The 22,504-nt window shown below is 41.0% G+C and overlaps 1 protein-coding gene across 4 annotated transcripts in view; it reads right to left on the bottom strand.

The window, feature by feature from the left end:
- The window catches only part of LOC141009132 (mitogen-activated protein kinase kinase kinase kinase 3-like), a 40,026-nt gene that overhangs the window by 1,127 nt on the left and 16,395 nt on the right, over positions 1–22,504 (bottom strand). The window contains exons 6-34 of one of the 4 annotated variants that reach the window (XM_073481568.1): positions 22,014–22,061; positions 21,477–21,519; positions 21,213–21,285; positions 20,385–20,516; positions 19,972–20,034; positions 19,735–19,816; positions 19,222–19,338; positions 17,025–17,103; positions 16,836–16,894; positions 14,767–14,829; positions 12,369–12,421; positions 11,895–11,933; positions 9,769–9,843; positions 7,050–7,101; positions 6,522–6,903; positions 4,538–4,644; positions 4,204–4,245; positions 3,935–4,019; positions 3,685–3,764; positions 3,452–3,512; positions 3,221–3,338; positions 3,008–3,066; positions 2,784–2,887; positions 2,282–2,453; positions 2,117–2,185; positions 1,894–1,986; positions 1,674–1,744; positions 571–626; positions 391–444 (exon numbers count right to left, since the gene is read on the bottom strand). In XM_073481568.1, the coding sequence (XP_073337669.1) occupies positions 391–444; positions 571–626; positions 1,674–1,744; positions 1,894–1,986; positions 2,117–2,185; positions 2,282–2,453; positions 2,784–2,887; positions 3,008–3,066; positions 3,221–3,338; positions 3,452–3,512; positions 3,685–3,764; positions 3,935–4,019; positions 4,204–4,245; positions 4,538–4,644; positions 6,522–6,903; positions 7,050–7,101; positions 9,769–9,843; positions 11,895–11,933; positions 12,369–12,421; positions 14,767–14,829; positions 16,836–16,894; positions 17,025–17,103; positions 19,222–19,338; positions 19,735–19,816; positions 19,972–20,034; positions 20,385–20,516; positions 21,213–21,285; positions 21,477–21,519; positions 22,014–22,061 (2,531 nt within the window). The remainder of the gene's footprint in view (positions 1–390; positions 445–570; positions 627–1,673; positions 1,745–1,893; positions 1,987–2,116; positions 2,186–2,281; positions 2,454–2,783; positions 2,888–3,007; positions 3,067–3,220; positions 3,339–3,451; positions 3,513–3,684; positions 3,765–3,934; positions 4,020–4,203; positions 4,246–4,537; positions 4,645–6,521; positions 6,904–7,049; positions 7,102–9,768; positions 9,844–11,894; positions 11,934–12,368; positions 12,422–14,766; positions 14,830–16,835; positions 16,895–17,024; positions 17,104–19,221; positions 19,339–19,734; positions 19,817–19,971; positions 20,035–20,384; positions 20,517–21,212; positions 21,286–21,476; positions 21,520–22,013; positions 22,062–22,504) is intronic. The other 3 variants (XM_073481569.1, XM_073481570.1, XM_073481571.1) reach the window with 3 other exon arrangements.

Raw genomic sequence — 22,504 nt, 5'->3', positions numbered from 1 at the left:
TTAACAACGATCCAAAGGCTCAAACATTCACACATCAGATCTCAAAGGGGACTCAGCTGCTCAGTAATGGGACACAGACACCAAAATTACCTGGTCAATACAACAGTAGTGCTTGGTAGTTCAAATATTCATATTCTGTGCAGGTTTTTTACCAATTCCTGACACACACTTTGACTTTTTGCCATTTTCAGTTAAAAATAAGATGATCTTGGTGTCTATGCTGTCATGACTTAACAGGTAAAAATCCTCCCGAAAATTTGCTGATTTTCCTCAGACACTCTCTCTTCCCGATTCTTAAAAGCTCTTCATTAGTGACATCTGACGTCAAGCAGACCTCGAGATTCCCGAAAAGAAAGAGGCAGCGTTTTAGGCTGCAAGCGGTGAGTGTACCTGCGCTGATTGAGGCCTCTGTTCTCGGCCCCTGGATCTCTACAGTCGGCAGGTCTTCAGTGATGAGACATCAGAGAGGATGTTAATGTCTAGTGTGTCTAGTGTGTGTGTGTGTTTTTGTGATAATGTATGAAGTGAAGAGGAGGTGTGTATGTGTTGTGTGTGTGTGTGTGTTCTCACCTGTCTGATCCCAGTAGTCTGAAGATGCGTGTGCTGTCAGAGATCTCCTGGGTGATCTGATGAATAAATGATAAAGAGAGAAAAATAGAGGAAGAGGCAGAAAGTCAAGGTCAGACCTCGCCAAGAGAAACCAGCTCAAATGTCTCTCCAGTATCATGACTGAGTAAAACAGGGACGCTCTGATCGATGAGTTACTGATCAAATTTTGTCTGATATTTATAACAAAATTATTGGATCATGGTCTTATAAATAGAAATAGATGAGGCAAATAAGTGAATGTCACTGAAACTGCTTTTGAACCAACTATGTTTCTCTGTAGCCCAGTGAGGCACATTCATGCCGTATCATACAGGCCATAATTATAAGCCACCAAGTGGAATAAATGCTCATATCGTCATGTGGTTTCACTTGTTAATGAACTATTAATTCCAGTATATGTACCGTGGTTAAAATAGCTAATTAGGCTTTGTTTTCCCTTTGGTGCATCTTGGATTAACGCATGAACGCTTCCAAGTTTCCTGTTCTTCCTATTCTGCCAACATGTCAGTGTAAGACCTATTAGGACCCTTTGAGAGAGGGGATTACGTCTCATTCAGGAAATATTGACCATGTTTATAATAAAAAAAATCTAATAATGCAAGCAGATGAAAAGGGGGGACACGGCTTGCACGGAAAATGTTAAGGGTTATTTTGTTTCATAGTTATCAGAGACTTTTGAGAGAAATTTGAGAGTCTGCTTCTTGCTGAACAACTCTTCATCCAGGTTCATCATCACGAAACAACAGATGATGGTGGAACATAAGATGCAACGAGTCTGGGGCTGCATTTATGTTACAAGGCCAGTTGACGAAAAAACGTATCAAATAGGTGATCTCTTATCAAGATGTTTCCCTGTTTCATGTGATTTTTCAGGGTTTGGAAAATCTACCTCCACTATTTATCAAATATCAGTTACAATTTAGGATTTAAGCAGAAATCGCAATCCTCTTATAGTCTGAGATTAAATAACATCCTGCCATGATGCCTGAAAGTCAACCCCATTAAAAATAGGTCAAAGGTAATCTTACCCTTAAACAAACACACACGCTCAGCATCAATCTCACCTCATTGGTCTTAAAACTCCGTCCCTGCATGCCATGCCTCCAGAATGCCAGTACACTGTCTTGGAGACAAACTGCAAAGAAATGAAGAAAAAAAAAATACAGAATCAGCTTGTATTGTATAAAACTGCAAGAAGATGAATTTCAAGTTCCTTTAACTGCAAGAAATATCGCTTATCCCTCAGTTCATGGCCCTAAATCATGCTGTGTGGTTTCTCCTTACCTGTGGCTTCGATCTGGAAGTTGAAGGTGAGCTCGGCTGACAACTTCCTGCTGGATTTCAACCTTCCCTGGAGGTTCACTATCTTTATACACCCTGTAAAGAGAGAGGGAGGGAAGGGGAGGAGAACAGATGTAGCTCAGTGAAATTCTGGTCTCGTTATTCTGACCTAATGCAGTTAAATATGCTCGGTCCAAATGCACAAATGTGTAAAAATGCTACTCACTGTCGAGGCAGACCAGGATAGTGTCTCTCTCTAGCTGAGTGACGTGGATCACACACGTCTGCGGTGTGTCTGAACAGAAAGATGAGTGTTAGTTTGGCATCAACGCTGAACACAAAACATCTCAAATCAAGTGCTGTTAGTTCAACACAACAGAACTCTTCTCACCCGCTTCTGTGAACCAGGAGGAGGTAGAGTTGGGGTTGACGGTGCCGAACCGGACCACCTGGTTGAGTTCGGTGCCTTTACTGACCGCCACACAGATCAGAGGGTAGGTCTGCTCCGGGACCACCAGCATCTCAAAGACCTCCAACGGACACGGCAACGGGAAGTCGATGTTCTGTCGAGAAGATGAGGAGACAAGAAGGTAAGAAAGGGAAGCCGACTCTGATATTGTTCATTATGTCAGAGGTTACAGGACTACAGACATCTTAAAAAAAACAGGCAGTCATCAGGTCTGTTCTGCAAGTTCATCTGTATCTAAACCTCCCAAAAAAACAAGGTATTTACAGATTAAGGATATAAGGTTTTTCTATAACTTTAGAGCTTTTCAACCTTACAAAACCTTGGACATTAGACTTAAACTTAAAATGTGTCTGTGTGTTACATGTTTATGTTCGTCACACTCTTGAAATAATTGTTTCAAAGGTTTTGAAGAGCAAAAACTGACCTTGATGAGCATGAACTTCTGCATGGACTCCACCCACTCCAACAGCATGACACTAGACTGGAAGGCTCCACACAGGTACTTATGGCCTGTGTACGGGTTACGGACTGCATGGAAGCAAAAAAAAAAACAGTTATTAGCAATTAATATTTTTATATCTTGTTAAGTCTTAGTGGTGGCTTTGCTTGTGTGCATAAAACTCATAATCACCAGTGACATGAACTCACCTACGCAGCACTTTTGGCACCCTTTAGTGTCTGGAATTTTATTGGACACGGCAAACTTCCTACAAACAGACAGACAAAAAAAAATAAAGGATTTTAGTGTCGAGGTCAACATCATGTTGCACAGATCATTCAAGTTGTTCTAATGTTATTGAAGTTATCTTAGTGTTCAATGACTAAAGACAGATGCATGTAAGTGTAAGATAAGAGTCTTACCTGGGAATTATCTTATCAGGCAGCTTGTGTGTGGGAATGGCTACTGGTAACTTCTGTAACTGTCTGGCCTGTTCGAACAGACCGCTCAGACTATGGGAGTACAGCTGAGAGGCTTTTCCTGGAATGGAATAAAACAGAACGGAAGATAAGAAAGATAAAGAATCAATAATGTAGACCTTAAGATACGAGATGTATTGACCTGTTGTAAGAGTAAAACAATTCATAGCTCACCGGATATGGAAAGAAGACAATTGTTCATGACATACAGCCAGGTACACCGCCGAGGAAAGAGCTGCACACAGATACAAGGTAGAGAGCAAATGAACACTGTAAGACAGCTAGCTTAATTCATTTTTCACAGTTTCACTGGAAGCATGCGTCTATTTTATTTTCAGTAAAAAATATCAACCAAAATAAACCTAAATTATTACTGTTAAATTAAAATGCATGATCTCCAGCCTCACCTGTTCCATCGAGGTCTCATGCAGTTCGTTAAGGTTTAACGTGTAGATTCCCTCTTCAGCTCCGAATATCAAATACTGATCTGAAACACAAAAAACAAACATTTTACCACTTATTAAAGCAAAGCAGCAGCTCATAGTAGACAACACTGACAAGTTATTTCTAGTGTAAGTCCAGTTTGATCCAGGATGTAAATAATGACATCACCCTGTAAAATGATAGTCAACACTGTATCTGGTTCTTTCTGTTTACCTCTGGTGTCAGGATTGATCCAGGAAGTGGCACAGTGGATCTTTAAAGGACAGCCGTTGAACACCTTGGAGAAACACGCACCCATCTGCGAATGGGAGGAAGAGAAAAGAGTTACAGAGTAAACCAACTTAAGAATACAATGTAATGCAACAAAGATCTGAAGCAGGTGATTAAACATGTGAACTTTCTCATATAGAAAGGATCTGTTTCCCTGCACCACACCACCACTCACATTAAATGTTGGAGAGCAGAAACAGACTGTTACTTACATGGACTTTGGGTGTAGGGGGGAGGCCGTTACTGATTGGCTTCTAGGATAGACAGATAAACACACACACACACACACATATATATAGTTAGCACTGGACTATTAATGATCCTGTAACACACTATAAGTGAATCTTACACAGGGTATCAAAATTTGACAAGCACAAGCGACTCACAATATGATTCTTGATGCATCTAAGACCCTATTTTACTACCTTCTGCCTGACTTATTCATTTGCACCACAGCATCATGTCTGTTATGAAAAATTTCAGCAATGGCTTCACTGAAAGCTAATTTTCTTTTCTGAGGAACTTCCTGGTGTTGAGCCTCCTTACCGGAACATCCTTCTTGTCTTTCCGTATGGGGACACTAGGGGGCATAGTGGACTGTCTGTCTGCTGGACCGTCCCTGTCTCCACTGTGTGGAGAGTTCAGCCCGTTACCTACAACAACAGACACAACTCAACATGTGACAGAGACACTAAGAGAGAGAGAGTGTGTGTGAATATGCAGCTGCGTGTTTGAGAAAGAAGGTGAGTGAAGAAACAGAAATAGAATCAGCTGCACACTGACACCATTATCGGCTTCAATGAGTGCAATCTAATCTGCAGGACTGCAGATATATCAGAGCTTAAAACAGTAACAAACAAACTACTGGGAGCAGAGAGGGAGGGAAGGAGGGAGCAGGCTAGCAGGAAGAATACAGAGGATCAAATATAGTCATGAGCACAGGAAGGTGTTAATGCACCACGGACATCCTGCTAGATATCGGTCAATACCGGTCAAACTATGACTGGTACGTTTGTCGACTCTACCACTCTCGCACCCTGGCAAGTATCCAACACATCTGCTGGAACTACTCTGTTATAAAAAGGTTTCAGTTGGCTGTTAAGTGGTAAAAATAATGAGGCCTGTTTGATAGGTAGGATCTGGGGCTAAAGACAAAACTAAAACAACACTTAAGACACATATGCACACACACAGTGCAGCTCCACCAAGGTGTGCCTGCTGAAGCCTCTGAGGACCATGCTGGCATATATTTCTAATCTTTGTTTTCCAATATCTGATGAAAACTGTATGAGAATGTGGGTAATATCCAAAATACTCCAATTATGTTGTGAATTTCTATGAGTGTTATTTTTATCAAGCTAGAATTTAATCTGGTTTGTTCGTGCTTTGGTGTTTCTGTTCCTGTTCAGCTTCCAACATCACTCTCGCGATGTGAGTGATTTTGGGCTGTATATTTAAAATTGATTGATTTTAGGGGTAGACGGCTTATGGGCCAGGCCGATTTAGGGGCCCGATATTCAGCATTTTTCTGATTATCAGTATCTGTGCTCTGATGCAGCAGAATCTCTTTGTCTGCAGTCACCAATTACTGGTCTCACTTAATGTCCCGCCCACAACACTATGTGATTGGTTACAAGTCACAAATAAAAGCCCATCAGCACCAAATAATCTGAATCTGCAAAGTAACTAGTAACTAAAGTTATCAAATAAATGTAGTGGAGTGAGATTACTTGAGTATTTCCATTTTTCCTCAGAATTGTACTTCAGTACAGTGCTTGAGTAAATTGTAGTTAGTAACAAGCCTTTAATGGTTTTTCTCAACTTTGATACTAAGATTTTTATTTTTACTGCAAATGTATATCGGTTCCAATTATCGGTTATTGGCCTCACTGATTACTAATAATCGGTATCAGCACTGAAAAAAAAAAAACCCACATCGGCCGACCCCTAGAACATTTGCCTCAAATTCATTGTTTGTTGGACGAAACTCTTATCAAGCCAGTAATTCAGTCATCAAACAATGAAAAGCTTCTATGTCAGATTTAAGAGTTTAAAGCTGCTGACAGGAACAGGAAATACCAAAGTGAATCAAAGTAAAACAAATCAAAAACAGAGAAACAAAGTTCAATCAGTATTATTAAACCCCTTTACAGAAGTCATCGGGGCAGAGATATGTCGACTAACATTCAAACTGAATGAAAACAGACTTTTTGCCTCTTCCTTCTTCCTCCTATGAAGCGAGGGGGAGTGGTAGCAGACTACTAGCTTTGGATTGATTGGGTTAAACAACCAATCAGACTTCACAAAACAAAAACAAAACGATACAAAAAAAAGACAAACACTTATACTGAGCAGGAGCTGATGGACAAAAGGAACTACAAACAAAAGATTTAAAAAGGACTGTTATTGATGGACTCATGGAACAAAGAAATCAGACTACGAGGACTGACTAATGGGAGACCACACAACCAATCGGAGGGGACGACAGGGTCTGCGGACACTACCGATCTATCAAGTGGGCTGCTCTTACTCTCTTCCTTTTCCTCCTCTTTTTCCTGCTCCTCTTTCACCTCCTTCAGCACCTCCCACGCCTCCTCCAGCTCCTCCTCTGTGTGAGGTGTGTGGAGCCACTCCCAGAAATGCCTAAAGCTCCCATCATCCTCTGGGGCAGATTTTTCCTCGTCCGTGCGTTTGGGGCTCTCGTTACCTAGGCTACTGCGGCGGTGGGGCGGCAGCTTCGGGGGCGGGGGCCGCGGAGGGACGTTGGAGGGCTTGGCGGGGCTCGCCGTCTCTGGGACCGGACAGCGTTTGATGGTGCCTCCACCTCCGCCGTCGTCCTCGCTGTGTGATTGGCTATCGTCGTGTTTTTGTTGTTGCTGCTGTGGCTGCGTGGACGAGCAGATGGACTTGGGCTGAAGGGAAATAGCAGAAGGATAAAGAGTTAGCTTATTTCTGTCCCATTCTCAATGACATTGAACAGAATTAAAGAAAACAACACTACAAAAGACTAAACTGAACATTTAAATGGATCCTAAAATGACAAATCATTTACTCGTACCTTGGGAGGAAGCGGAGGCGGGACCTTTGGCCTCATGATAGTGCTCGATTTACTGAAGAATAAGAAGATGGATGATTTGAGACTGCTTGATAAAACACTCAAAAAACAGACGTACAACTGATATTTATGACAAACAAGAAGGGCACTGAAAACAAAATTCACATCAGTCAATGAGTAACCACTGAGGCTGTGGTTTAACTTGTCATTTTAAGGACAGATTTCTGAAAATCACATAGTTTGAATCAAAGATATGCGATCACATTGTTTATATCTCGTTTAAAACATTTTATATGAAAGTTGTTGAGAGATTGTCTTTGAGACTAGATGGCGGGGTTTGACGGGGTCATCAGATGATAAAAGAAAGCCTGAAATGACAAGTTTAACCACAGCCTGACACTACTGGACACCGAGACAAACACAGGATCACTGCTTTAAAAGGTTTAACTCTTCATACAAAGTGAGACCATGAAGACAAACTACAGATGGAGCATGTGTAAAGGCTCTGAGAATAGAGCGCTGATACTGAAAACAATGATAAGATTGTTGCTTAAAAGGATAACATAAATTTTTTGTTTGTTTGTTAGACAGATGAGTCCATCAACAAAAGTGTAAAATGTTTTGTGTTTGACTAATACTTGACTTTATATTTGAGGCTTTTAAAAGGTGCGATATGTAAGGACTGGCCACCTGTCGTGGGTCACTCCAAACAAATGGGGAGAAGCATTTCAGCAGAGAAGGCTGTCACCAAATCAGATTTTCACTACACGATTATTTGGGCCAAAAGAATTCACGATTAAGATTTTCTTGTTGGTATTACATGACAGAATGGTCCGGGGCTAGCTGGTTAGCATGCTTACTTTGGTAGATATCTCTCTTAACAGAATAAATTGACATAAACCTGTTATTTCTCGCCATTCTGTCGATAATTTCAATTGAATTTTGGATGCTTTAAACCAAAAGTCTTACATATTGCACCTTTAAGCATCTCCGAATGCCTTACAAATTTGAATTTCCCTCCAGACCAGCACTATATTCACAAAGACTTTATCCATTTTGCCTTATAGACAGACTTATATCAGAGCACTAAGATTGAAACGGACAGAGCAGATCACAATGAACAAAAAGACAAGAACACCAATAAAAATGAGACAGTGAATCAGCTGAGTGGTGGTCGACAGATATATGGCCTCCACCCTTAATGTGAACTTTATCATTAAAAACTGATCGGTTACGGACAGTTTACACCTCTGAGCTTTTAAAGGGTGGAACAATACATTTAAAGGTGTGGCATGGTGGTGATTGTCACATGGCAAAGAACCTCCTTCAGTGGAGCATTAAGGGTGCTATGAAAACACCTGTGTGTTGGCAAAATAAAGATCTAAATTGAAAGCAGGAGGATTGGTAACAGTCTGCTGATTCTACGTCTACAACCACGATTCCAAAAAAGTCGGGACGCTGTGCAAAACATGAATAAATAAAATAATATAATCACCTGTTTACCTGTGCAATGTTCCAAACAGGTGTATTTGGAGCATTTTACAACTTTTTCCAGTCTTTTTTGAAGCGTGTTGCTTTCATCAAATTCAGAAATGGCATGTATTTACAGAAATCAAGGAGGTTGATGAGGTCAAACATTAAATATTTTGTCTTTGCAGCGTCCTAACTGTTGTGGATTCTGGGTTGTAAAGGTAAGAAAATGGCGAATGGAAAAGGAAGTTGTCCGTGATTATTTGGAGCTGGATCATACTTCTTACTTGTTTTTTATCAAAAGGAAAGCACAATAAAGTTCGTGACAGTGAGCTAAAGAATTAAGTGAGTAACTCCATGTCGCTAGTCAGCATGGAGGTTATGTTTGTGTATTTATTCTTTTTTTGTATTTTATTTTCATACAATCGATTGTCGCTGCAAAAATGTAGCTTATTCAACATGATTATAACCATGAACCATCAGTCTGACTCCACTTTACACTACTGGTTACAGTAATTTTAGGACTTTGGGTTCTTTCTATTTTTGCAATCAGTGCGCTGTGGGTGTGTGCTGAGACTAACGCCTGTCTGACTGCAGTGGAAAATATATGTCTAGAAAGGACACCCTGGTCTACTGCGGACATTTGGCTTTTACACAATAAGGGATGGGGCTGGACGCCAAATAAGCAGCGCACACACACTATCCCACACACACAGCGAGGAGGCACACAGATGGCGATGCAAGCGAAGAACAAAACAAGACAACAACAAAGATTTCAAGGTCATACCCAGACCTCATATTTGAAGCATCGAATTATTGCTAAGAATCCAGGGGAAATTAAACGATATACCAAAGGTATCTGACATTCAGCTGGGTTGACATTAAGCTACCTACTAATGGTTTAAGTTACTCCCTGTGTATAAAATCTAGAAATAACTGAAAAATAAACAATAAAACCTTCTACATTAACAGCCTCCAGGTGAGTTTTTAGGGTTAGGGTTACTGTTAGTAGTTATTACACTCCACACAAGACAGCATAGAAAACACACCGGCTGTAAACACACACACACACACAAACACAGGTGGCATATGTGGCATGATGGTGGGGTGTGAAGCATAGAGATGCGTGGATGAAACTGTGGCAAAGACAAGAAGCCTTCCGCCTCGTCTTACTCCTCATCCTCGTCGAGACGAGGGAGGAGAGACACGAGTGGGGAGAGGCTTTCAGTTCTAAGACTGGTAGGGAACTTACTGAGTGTGAGTTTCATCATCATCTGCACCATCATCATCCTCATCCTCATCATCCCCTAAGTGTGCCACATGGCCCCTGGGGGAGGAGGTGAAGATAGGAGGGGGGTGGGCAGAAAGGAGAGGGATGGGATGGGAGAAGGGGAGGAAGGAGAGAGAAATAGAGGGTTGAGGTAGGGAGAGCATAAGATGGGGAGGTTAAGGGAGAAAATGGAGCAAGCAAAGGTGACAAGAGGAGGAAGAGGAGGAGGGGGAGGGGGAGGGGAAAGGGGAGGGAGATCTGTGTGAAGCTCGGTCCGTAAACTACCTCTAACCCTTAAACTCTGGGCAGATCTGAAAGGACTGAACAGATCCAAACAAGAAAAGAATCACAATCCTCCAACAAAAATCAATAATCGGTGGATGTGATCTTCCAACCAACAGCCACAAACAGACACGTCTACACTCAACCTACTGTTCAAACCTGTACAGTCCTTACAGATCTACAAACCCCACAACAGTGAACTAAACCTCTGACTGCAGTCACTTCTACTTTGCTGTTTTATTAATCAGTGTGAAGCTCTTGCCAATTAAATACAATGCAGATGTTTCACAGTAAAGGTACATCAGGAAGAGGTAGGGGTCCTGCATTTTGGTTTTGATGTGAAACATCTGTACAGGTTGTAGCTTTACACTGATCAAATTAGAAACCAATGAAATCCATTAGTGAATAAAAACAGCATTTCTGCTCAGAAGAGAATGTTGACAATGACAGTCATTATGTAATTGCTCCTTCTTGAGGATTTTAACCTTTTTATTTGCTCATGTCAGCCATGGCACAAGTATTTTTTGCCATCCGCACCAAGAACGATCACCATAACAATATCCAAATAGATCGTTTTAAGAATCTTTCTAACTCAAGTGGATGGTGGAGTCCACACCACAACTATAACGACAATGACAGTGGGGAACGATATCATTTGGGACATTTTCCTACAAAATAATGTCGCAGGAGTGCTTATATCATATTTTTTTCTTCTGTGTAGACAAAGTAAAATTGAAAAACATGCTGTGACTCAACGGGAAACTAGAAAAAGGCAGTCAGACAGTTAACTGGGTCTGAAAGTCTAAACAACAGTACCTTCATCCTCCTTGAGAATACCAGAGGGGTTGGGTTTACCACATCAGAATAAATAAGGTGACTATGACCAGGTGACTCTGACATTCTGCCACGTGTTGTTACTGCACAGTAGCATTCACGTCAGAGGCACCTCGATACGCAGGTCTGCAGACTGATTTACTAACTGTCCTACATCTAGGAACAGATGATACAACCTTAAAGACTGAAACAAGGTCATGGTTATCTACTGTACTCCTACAGAAGGCTACTACTAAAGGAGACAAAAAGGAATAGAAACTGGGAGCAACTCAAACTAAAGAAACTACATTTAAGTGTGTAGCCAAACAACCTTGGATACTATCATACTTTAATCATGATTATTATCAAGATCATATATGTAAAACATCGATTCAGCAGACCTGGCTTTCACATAATAAGGATTTACAGGGAAACAAATGTCAAATTTGGCTTTTAGTTTCTGAAAGGGAATGTTTAGAGGAAATCTTTGAACCCTCAGTGTTACTGTGCAGACCCAAGAATTAAGTGAAACACATGTTATATCAGATTGTCTCAGAGATTACAGCAAAGCACAATAATGGTGATCATCATTATTTCGGGGCAAGTAAGAAGAACGTCTCTATAGAGGTGCCAGTAAAATTACTGAAGACACCTACTGCAGCTTTGGCTAAAAAACTGTATATGCGTGCATGTTTGTATGAGAGTGTGTGTGTGTGTGTGTGTCTGACAGTGTGAGTGCATGTGTGCAAGCCATGCCCTGCAGGAAGCCCCTATAATGCGCAGCATTTTTCCTGATGACATCAAAGCGTGAAGCAAGCCGCAGAGGGAAAATAAAACCCACAAGAATCCAAGATGCCCGGAGCCCGACAGCCTGAAGTCATTACGACAGCGTTAGTTGCGTGTGATTGGCCGAGATTAGTCCTGCCGTTAACAATGATTGGCTGATGGGTGGGCGTGGTTAGAACATCAGCAGATCAAGATCGAGTTCCTGGATGTATCAGGATGTGACTTACCTCTGCTGTAACTCCTCCTCCACAGATTTGAGAAGACTCCTGTTTGAGGAGAATTGTGTAAATGAGTAAACATGATTATGATCAACGAGAAAGAAAAATAAACATATCTGATTTCTAGATGTGTTCACAGGGATTGAAAATCTACATGCTTGAGAAATCTTTCAAGTCCTTGCCAGGCAGTGGAGGACATTCTGCTGCCCTGACGTGAACCTGAGCTTGCTGCTTACAAAGCACACTTTCAAGCAGAAAGCTCACACAAACACACAGATTACAGAACATCCTCGAGCGGCAACTATGAATAAATCATCAAACCTACTGCACGAAAACTCTCCCTATCTCACATTCTGATGGTCTAACTGCAACTGCAGACTAAAGAACTGGAGAAAATTGAAGCATCACAGAGATAAAGACACGAAGGTGCAACTAAAAAAGAGAGAAAAAGACGACAAGAGCGAGACAAAAGGGTTGTCTTACTTGTTTCCTCCCAGTAGACTTGGTGAATCGTGCCCGTACTCCAACTGCAAGTCCTACAAGACAAACAAAGTACATTACAACTGTGACAAAAGACTTCATAACTGGCTCATTTAAGTGACATGTACTTCATTTCTCCAGTGACACAAAAAGGGCTGAAGATGTCGGCTAAGTGCCAGATAAACCACATACACCCTGTTCAACTACCAAATTACTAAAGGCGCTGCAACTGTAGTGGCTGTGGTGACAGTTATAGCAGCCTACAAGAAATAGTAATACACCCAATAAAACAGCAGTTTCACCACAGACATACACAGATGTACACAGTGAGAGTATGACTAACTTTGTGTGCAGATTTGACTCTTGCTGAGTTCACATTGTGGCCTAGGAATATATAATATTAACCACAACAGCAATTCCCTTGTTTTCATAAAGATATTTGACAATTACAGGTTTGCTAACACAGTAAAAACTGTACCTTATTGAATTTTGAGGTGCAAAATAGGTTCTTGAATAATTTCTCCAAAACAAAATTGGTCGCAGTAAGATTTTTCTGGACTCTTAAAGAGTAAGTCCTACTTCAACACCACTAGATGAGGTAACAAGAATAGCAGGTCGTCACATGTAGATACCTACAGTCACCCATTTTTTCCTACAATATTTACTTAGTTAGTATGACACAAGCATTAGTTTCAAACCAGTTCTTCCCAAACTTTTTGGCTCGTGATGCCCTAAAATGAAGCAACATCTATGTGTGAAGGTGTCATCATGTGATTGCCTCTGTGTGAACATGAACTGAGAGCAGTTTAACTTAGGTCCCATTGCGGTGAAAGTGTCTGATATTTCACAAGGAAAATCCAGAGAAAGTATAAATAATAAGGATAATAATAATAAAGAATTTTGCCAGCTGAAATGTAAACTATAGCTAGCAAGTTTTATACGCTGTAGCTAGCCAACTAATTAAGCTTCGTGAGAGTCTGATGTGTAATGCTAACCAATAGATATGCTAGTTGTGAATAGGGATTTCTTTAAACCTGTAACCCCACAAACAAACCTAGTTAGTCAATGTGCACCTTTTGGTTTGGAATTAACAGATAAATGCTGATAAAGGGAAATGAGGCTGGTGAGGGACAGCATCTTGCCCACTGGCCACAAGTTAGATATGTTTACCCAAGGGGGAGCCCAAGCCCTTGGTTGGGAACCAATGTTTTGGACAATTTATGCTAGTAACCGTCAATGTGAAGTCAGGTACTGTACTAATATATAAAAAACAACTCAGCAAAGTTTTTTTGAATGTATGCTGAATAGCTATGATTCATCATTACTCATTTTAAAACCAGGTGAAAGTTGATTCGAGTGCAGCTCGACAATAAGCAGCTGAGTTAAGCACCGTTCTCTGACTGAAATAAAGGAAAGCTTGGTTTGTCATATATTGCATGAAGCCACAATGTGAATGCAGCATCGTCACAAAAACACTTTTAAAGATAGTCCCACAATGCAACAGACATGCAGAGGGAAAGAGACGGACTGTAAACAAACACAAACACACAGACACGCCCAGACACACATGAAAAAGGGCCTCATTGCTTTGGTCAACTACAGGACGTAAGAGGTTAGAGGACATAGAAGCGGTAGAGTAAAGAAAAGAGACACACATTCTGTAGAGAGAAATATTAAAGAGACACGCCACCACAAATATCAAGTAAAGCAAACATTAAAAGGTCTAGTGTGTGTTTATAAATTTCGATATGTTAAGTTTTGCGATGTGTTTAAGCGTGTCAACACACTGCAACACTACAAACCTTCAGAGGTGCAGCTCTGCAACTGAATCTGAGCTCCGAACTTCATATTTATCACAAATATACTATATTTATAAAACTATATTAATAACTTGATTTGATTGACTGATATGTGACGTGTGTGTGAATGTGTGTATTATATCCAAAAACAACAACAAAGAACATCAAGGATTCTTATCACCATGACAACTACAACACCAGTTAGTGAGGCGAAAGCCAAAGCTGGAAAAAGAAGAAGAAAATGAACAGAAACAGATGGACAGACCAAAATAGATGGAAAAAACTGTGAAAATGAACAGAAGTACATGTTGGATATGGAACAGCCAAAACAATCAGCACTCTGGAAAATAAAAAAAATAAAAAAATGAGGAGAGAGACAGCAGCGAAGGCCCAGAAAACAAGAGAGCCAAAAGAAGGACCAGGACCTGTCCTTCAGAAACAGATAAAGAATTAAAGATAAATATGGCCAGAGTAAGACGGAGGTATGAATAAATAAAGGAATGGATAAAGATAGAAGTGAAAAAGAAAAAAGGTGGATGTAGTTGACCGAGGGAGAAGCCGAGAGGAGAGAGAGAGAGAGAGACTGATAGAAAGAGTACTACCAGATTAGATCTCGCGGTATAGTAGAGCTCCTCAACACAGTCCAGATAGGGCTCAGATTCACACTGGTCAGCAAGACAGAGCGAGAGAGACCTCAGTTAATACATTAACCTGGACTGATGGAGGGAACGGGGAGGATGCAAGAGAGGGTGATGGATGAAAAATGGATTAAGGCCAAAATGGTCGCTGAAGTCCGTGAAGGAGGAGGGAGATACTGGAATATTAATCTGAAGAGAAGAGGGGATGAATGGGCGTGGAGACTGAGGGAGGGAGGGATGAGTAAATCGGTGGAGGTGGGGGTTTAAAAGCAGAACGGAGGAGGACAGACATTAATAAATTACATTAATAAATCATAGGTGCTATTTAAAGCTAAGAGATAACTTTGTATGATGTTCTTTAGTGTTCAAACAAGACAATTAGTAGCCTCAGTCTTATTCCAGTAGTGTTCCTGGCTGTATGTCTTCAGAATTAAAACCACATGTTACCTTAATTCAGGTTCCAGTGTCGCTATGGGTGTGTTTGTTTTTGTTTAGTATTACACATGAGAAGTTAAACAGACTGACATTGACTCCTCAAAACATCTGCAAGTCTCTTTTGAGGTAGATGCCACAAAATCCTGATGCTAATCCTCTTGGAAACAGTATAAAAGTTTTCAATAATACATAACAATAATAATGTGGTAGTTATTTACTGGTTTTTAAATGCTACACATAGCAGCATAATCCTCAGAGTCACATTGGGTCAGCAAGACAGAAAGAACCCGGTGTTATTAAATTACTTTCAAGGAGAGGGCAGAAACTGAAGGACAAAGGGATGTAGATGAATGTTGCAGACCTACACTGGTGACTGTGTTTCATGACATCAACATAAATTGATGGATAAATAGGTGTAGACAGAGAGGAGACAACGAGGCATTTTAGGGTGGATTTTCTCAGTAGACTTGAAGGGAGGAGGAATACAAAAGGGAGTTTGTGGAAAAAGTGCAAGTGCAAAGGAATGACAGAAAAAGTGAGAGTGAAGGAGTGAGGGAGCGGAGGACTTTAACAAGACGCTGTGGTCGCACATGAACCCTGCACCATCCCATCTGTCCACAAGTAAAACTTCTTTCAGCAGTTCTAAAAGTTACAGGCACTAACAGAATCAGCTTTAGTTTCTAAAAAGTTCCTCAAAGCTTCTTGTGATGTCGCACATTGCTTGGCTTTCTCAGTCTTCAAGTGCCCTATAAATGTTCAATGGGCTTGAGGTCAGGTACAGGACGGTCTGTAACAGTCGGGGCTTTTTGGTCTTCTTTGGTATTCAAGTAATTCTTGCAAAGCTTGCAGTCCATTTTCAAAGATTCACCTTTTGACCCCACTGTATGTCAATCAATGCTTGTAAATGAGGAGGCATTGTAGCAAGAGAGCTAATAACTCTATTCACATTTCATGTTGTGGCCATGTCGACGGTTGCTGGTCAGTCAGTGTCACCAAAACGCCAAAGAACAAAGGAAGTTTATCGAGGTCTAAGTGTTGGTGGCAACAGAAGGCTAACCCAGATAGCTGAGACATTGTTCTACCCAGCCGTCGTCCAGCATTGACAGGGAGATCCTGAGGTATTCTAGGTCAGGTTCACATTATCCCTCCAGCATGTTCTGAGTCTATCCAAAAGTCTCCTCTGATTTGGACGTGCCTGGGAGGCATCCGGATCTGACAACTGTCGCACCTAAAACTGAGCCTCACAAAGCTCCTTCTGGGTATCTAAACTGCTCACCGTCCCTTAAGGAGAGCTGAGACACTCAAAGAAAACTGCCTGTATCCAAAATCTCAATATCACATCTTTGGATTATGGCTGGCATAGGTCAGGGACATCCCTACATAAAATGTTGCAGTTTTAAAACTGCCAAAAAAAAAAAAACCTACTGTGGATGGGCTTCTTGTTTGGGTCAACAACGACTGACGATGACAAGGATTGGTCAGGGTGCTTCCTGTGTTTAGGTGAGGATCAGCCATGCTGGTGCTCGTGAAGTGACAACCACACAAACGTACCCTCTCTCACACACTCTCACAAACATATAGAACAGCTAATAACTCACCGGTTCATGATGAGGTTCTGTCTCCTTTCTCAACGGAGGATCAAACTTCACTTGACCAACTGAGGAAGAGAAAGTAAGAGACGGACAAACGGGTGAAGAGAAGGGGAAGGGGGGGGCACCAAATGAGATCAGAGAAGTTCAAACAAAGAGTTCAGGAGTTAAAAAGACTCTCAAGGTCTGGTCACTCACAGTTGATCTCTGACAGCGTCTTTCCCTCCCTGGCGCTCCTGCTGGTGGAGCGAATACGATGAGGAACAGAGACCGGAGACTAGGAAAAAGAAAAGACACACGCAGTCAAATTGCTGTTCAAAGAACATGCACAGTTTAGAGGTTACATAGGTTTTAAAACAAACAAACACAATGCTTCTGCTATTTCCTGTTGGTGGGGTATGATGACACAGCAAAACAGCCAGCCGCACTCTGCAACCAGACAACCAAAACATAGCAACAAAGTGGACGGAAAAGACAAACCTTCCCTGGAAACAGTATCAACATATCTGCTTAGTGTTCAAACAGTCGTCAAGAGTCCCTGTAAGGTTGAAATAACTACTGCATGTGTGATGCTCGTTTATTTTCTTGGGAAGAGAGGTACTGTTACAGGAGCTTTGTGTTTAAAGTTCAGGTGGTGATTCACAAATTAAATCAACAATTCCCGAGATGGCAAGCTCTACCTGACGTCATGTCTTTGACACTTAATCTTCATAGGGAAACTACAACACAGCAACCTCAAACCATGCTTGTAAAGCACTGAAAAAAAGACAAACCAAGACTTTACAAAATGCATCAATAAAAGCCACATTTGTTGCACAGATTCACTCATAGATTTGTCAACTTAAAACCACCTCTTTTAGGTGTAATAAAGCAAATTTTCTGAACACTCGTGGTTAATGACTGCAATGACAAATGAAGACGGCTTCCACAACTGACATGCATCATGTCTTTTCAAACCATCAAATGATGAGACAAGATTTTGATATTTTAATCAGAGCCTTTACCGTGCCGCTGATGTTCACATATTTTTCATAACCTAAATGTTCCTTAACATTAAGTCAGGTATTAGAGAAAATGTGAAACTCAACTGCTGTCCCACTAAATTGGACAAAATAACAAACCACAAAGCCAACCCAAGTTGACCTGGACGTGGTTCAGATGCATTACTCTAGGGAGTGTGATGATGTAACAGTTTGGCAGCCATCTTCATGAATTGAGACATTTCTTTACGGGCCAGCCGCTGCCACAGAACTAGAATGAATAGAGCCGATCCTTATTATGACATTGAGTGGTCTGCTGTGGTTTAGCCAGGACAGCAATAATGTTGTCATGAAAGTGCGCATAGCATTTGTTGCGTATAAGTGGTCAGTATGCATACTAAATAGTTGTGATATTTATGACAGCTACGTAGAATTTAAAGGAATAATTCGACATATTTAATTTTATACTAGTAAAAACAGAAAACACTACAGTAGCCATACTTAAAACAAGGCAGTGTGTTCTTCATCAGGCCAAAAATGTATGTAATGTTCAAAAATCAACTAAATTCCTTTAAGTTTATATAAAAATAATCCGACCAGCTGACGTGCATGTCAACAGATGAGCATGAAAGTGAAGTACAATTGCTCACTGGCATGTTAAACTATTTATGCAGCTGCCATGGTAATCCATCAACTGTCTGAAAGTCACATGCCAATGCCAGTTTCCATGACAGCACCAGTAGACACTGAATTGAATCCAGTTTCTATTCATTCAGTTCTGTGGTCCTCCCCCAAATCAAGAAACAACTGACAGTATCGTTTGTGTTAGAATGACATCACTGCAGACACCGCAGCCCACATCGGTACCTTTCTGCGGGCCGCAAAGCGGGGTGCACGTCGAGCACCAGGGCTTACGGGTAGGAAATGACCCCTGTACTTAAACTGAGGAGGAGGTAGAAGATGGGGGATGGAGACAAGAAGACAGGAGAAAAAAGGGAAGGGAGGAAGAATGAGAATAGAAAGGAAGAGAGAAAGGAGAAGTGCTACAAGGGGGAAGAGAAGAGGAAAGAGGAAGAAGATGGGCGGAAGGAAAGAGAAGAAATGAGAAGAGAAGAGTGAAATGGGAAGAGGGCAAAGAAGATAAGCAATGAGAAGGCAAGAAAAGAAAAGAGGGAGAAGGGGAAGGACAAAGAGCAGAAAGATGAGTCACATGTGCCGGGAAAAGAGGGACTGAGGTTGAGGAGGGTGAACAGTGGTTGACGAAGAAGGGATTCAATGAGTAAATGAGGAGAGAGAAGGGCACGATGTGAAGGGAAGGAAGCGAGATCCAGCAAAAACATGATCACCACTCTGTTGACCTGTCTGCAAGCTTGATGGTGTTTTGAAAGCTAAAACCTGAGAGGGTCAAAGGTTACCTCTGGCTCAGGGTCGTCATCGTCAAAGTCATTGTAGGTGCTGTGGTCAGGGTTGTTGGCTTTGTCCAGCAGCTCGATCGCCAGCGTCCTGCTGAGAGGCTGCGACACAAACGGGTGCTGGAAAACAAACCGAGAGAGGGAACCAGTTAGAAAGATAAGTTAAAATAGCTTTTTTTCCTTTTTTTTCCTGGATGACAGCCGACACAATGTGATTAGGTTTGGACTGTATGCCTGACTTCTGTCATTTACATTTTGCAGCAGTGTTAGTCCAGTTTATGTTATACACAGTGACATTTTTATCTTTTATATATAATGGGCCACTGCAGCAATTAATGCTTTTGTTTACATACATAATACAATAAACCACTAGCATAATAACCTTTAATGAGGAAATGGTCCACTCTGCAGTGTCTATCTATATATAGCTTGGATGTGTAACCCTACAACAATTCAAGAACCCTAACCATCGAGCTTCTTTTAAAGAATTGTAAATATGTTGTTTTATTGCTTTACCTGCAGCAGTTTCTCAGCTGTTGGCCTCTTCTTTGGGTTCTTGGTCAGAGCAAGTTTGACAAAATGGTGGAAGTTGTTTGTCCTGCAGTCCGGCAGAGAGAGAAAGACATTGAAAGCAAGGGACACATTTGATACAAATTGGTGATTTCATGTACAGTGTTGCATCTCAGTGGCTAAAAATACTAAATAAATACAAGTGAAGAAAACAGAGACATCATAGACAGGGTTGTTTCTTACCACTTGAGTTTATCTTTCAACTTGGGAGGCTGGAAATTACTCTTGGTCATTAAGAAGAGAGCCCTGTGGAAAAACAGACAGAGACTGAAAGTCAAGACTTCATATCAGAGTACTGCAGACTACTGTGTGGTGGAAGAAGTTGTTATATTTCTACATTTATCAAGGTATAGCTGCCTTTTTCCCATCAGAAAGCAGGAAAAGCACAAGTGTTATAAATAACAATGATGGATTTTATGGTTCTGTATTTGGTAAATTATAAATGTAATCAAAGTGAACTGATGCTTTTTGAGAAGTTAAGCATAAACACTGATGGAATGAGGCTCCTTCAATCACAATAAGAATTTAATTCTAACATTGTTTCACATCCAGTGCAGGTCTATGCCATCATCACACACATGCACACACTCCTTTACCTCATGGGGTGCAGGTCAAACATGGGAGGCTGCAGTTCTGCCAACTCTATTGCAGTAATGCCTACAGCCCAGATATCACACAGCTGGTTGTAACCTCCTTTCCGCTCTACTGCTGCTACCTCAGGAGCCATCCTATGGAGAGAGAAAGAGAGAGAGAGAGAGGGTGAAGAGAGAAGGTGGGGGAGTAAAATGTGTGCTCATTTTAACCAAGTAAACTAAATCAGGTCAATTAAACAGTTAGCACAAGAACAGATTTTGAATTTCCTTCAGTATTTCTGTCTGGCTGCAGCAACCTCACAACATCAGCCTCAGCATGTTTAACACTATGTCTTTTCCATGATTCTGTTTCTGTTGGAGCCCTCGAAGGATCCTAAAATACTCTTCATTGCTGGTTTGTTTCATTGCGGATCCATTTTTGAGTCACATTCTGGTATATTCCTGTAGCATGACCCATCAGACAAATCCCTTCACGCAATGTCACTCTGTATGTATAAACAGAACAACTGTGTCTCTTTTCCCCAATCCTTAAACTCCATGCCCTGTTTTGCTTTTTCTTTGATGTATTCAGGAAGCCTTCTTAGCACCTTAGCCAAGGGACTACTAATGAAGAATAGCGTTTTGGCTGCTTCTGTCCCTTCTCAAATAAACAAAACTGGAATAAACTTCACACTGCCTGACATCAGAGAATTTACCAAATTCCCAAACTTTCCCCAACTGGTCGATCGTCTCTTGCATGAAGTAGGAAGTTTATATACATTTGCTCTACCTGCATACAATACTATATGCAGTACAAAGGGAACAGATGGTAGTAAACAACCACAAACTAACCAGTACGGAGTTCCAATGAACGACTTCCTCTTGGCTAGAGTTGCTGTGATCTGGGCCGATACTCCAAAGTCAGCTACGGGGTGAAAAAGACAGATTTAAGAAGTGAGAAAGAATGAAGGGAGGCAGAGGATAAATAAATAAGTGAGTGTCAGAACAGAAATGATTATAAGCAGAGGGAGAGTGAGAAATTCAGTAAACAAGGCTGTTCAGAGTCAGTCTTTTGAAGCAGAATGTAATCACAGAAGCCTCGCGTGTTCCTCTCACCTAGTTTAACGTAGCCGTTGTCTGTCAGAAGGATGTTGGCACCCTGTCAGAGACAAACACGCCATGTATCAGCACCCAACGCACGGAAATCACATTTCAGCTCAATTTAAATGAACTTGAGAACAGGTTCAGCAGCACAGGTTTGTTGCAAAGTGGTTTGTCATTGATTAACGCAGCCTGCAGCTATTAATCAATCATCATTTCCCACATTACAAACACCATCAGCACCAATAATGCGGGGATCAATTTTCACTTTCAACATCACTAAATGCATGTGCTCGTACACTTTGATGACTTCTCATGAATTTATCATTATTTTTGTTCTCATTAATGATAATTATTACCAGAACTGCCTTTATAACACTTAAACACATGTGGTGGTTTGTGAGGCTGTAGTCTCTGTTGCCATCATACTGAATTACACTATCCTGAAAAACAATATTTTTTCCAAACAGGGAGTCAAATTGTCACTTGGAGGCCTAAAGATTTGAAGGTTTTGCTAACGTGAATATGTCATACAGTTTTCTCCAAACTCACCTTGATGTCTCTGTGCATTTTGCCTTTATTGTGTAGGTAGTATAAACCCTGTAAACAGAACCACACAGCAGCTGGTGTTATTGGCACATGCAGAATGATAATGCAACAGTTACAAAATTACAGCTGGGCACTGAAAAACAGATTGGAGAATAGATATTTTTTTGGTTAAATCAAAATCAAAATATTTGGGAGATTGGGCTCAATTTACAGTTGGCAGCACAGACACATATCTGTGCCTCTACTGCATGTCTGGCTCAAATGTACGACTCTGACACTTCCTCCGTTCCAGTTCCAATTCCAGTTTTGCCTCGATAGATGTTTATTTCTAATTTAAGTTTCACTTTGATTGGATAACAGTTTTATTTTACAATTAATATGCAGAGCACAAGTTGATTTTTGGACATCAACATCACATTTCTTAAAGGCTGACTCCACCAATTTTGCACATTGAAGTGTGTTTACAGGTCTTGGGGAGTACTAATGTATATGTG

The sequence above is a fragment of the Pagrus major genome, chromosome 15, assembly GCF_040436345.1.
Source record: "Pagrus major chromosome 15, Pma_NU_1.0".
NCBI classification, from domain to species: domain Eukaryota; kingdom Metazoa; phylum Chordata; class Actinopteri; order Spariformes; family Sparidae; genus Pagrus; species Pagrus major.
Note: the sequence above shows the minus strand (reverse complement) of the source record. Positions and strands in the feature narration are given on the sequence as shown.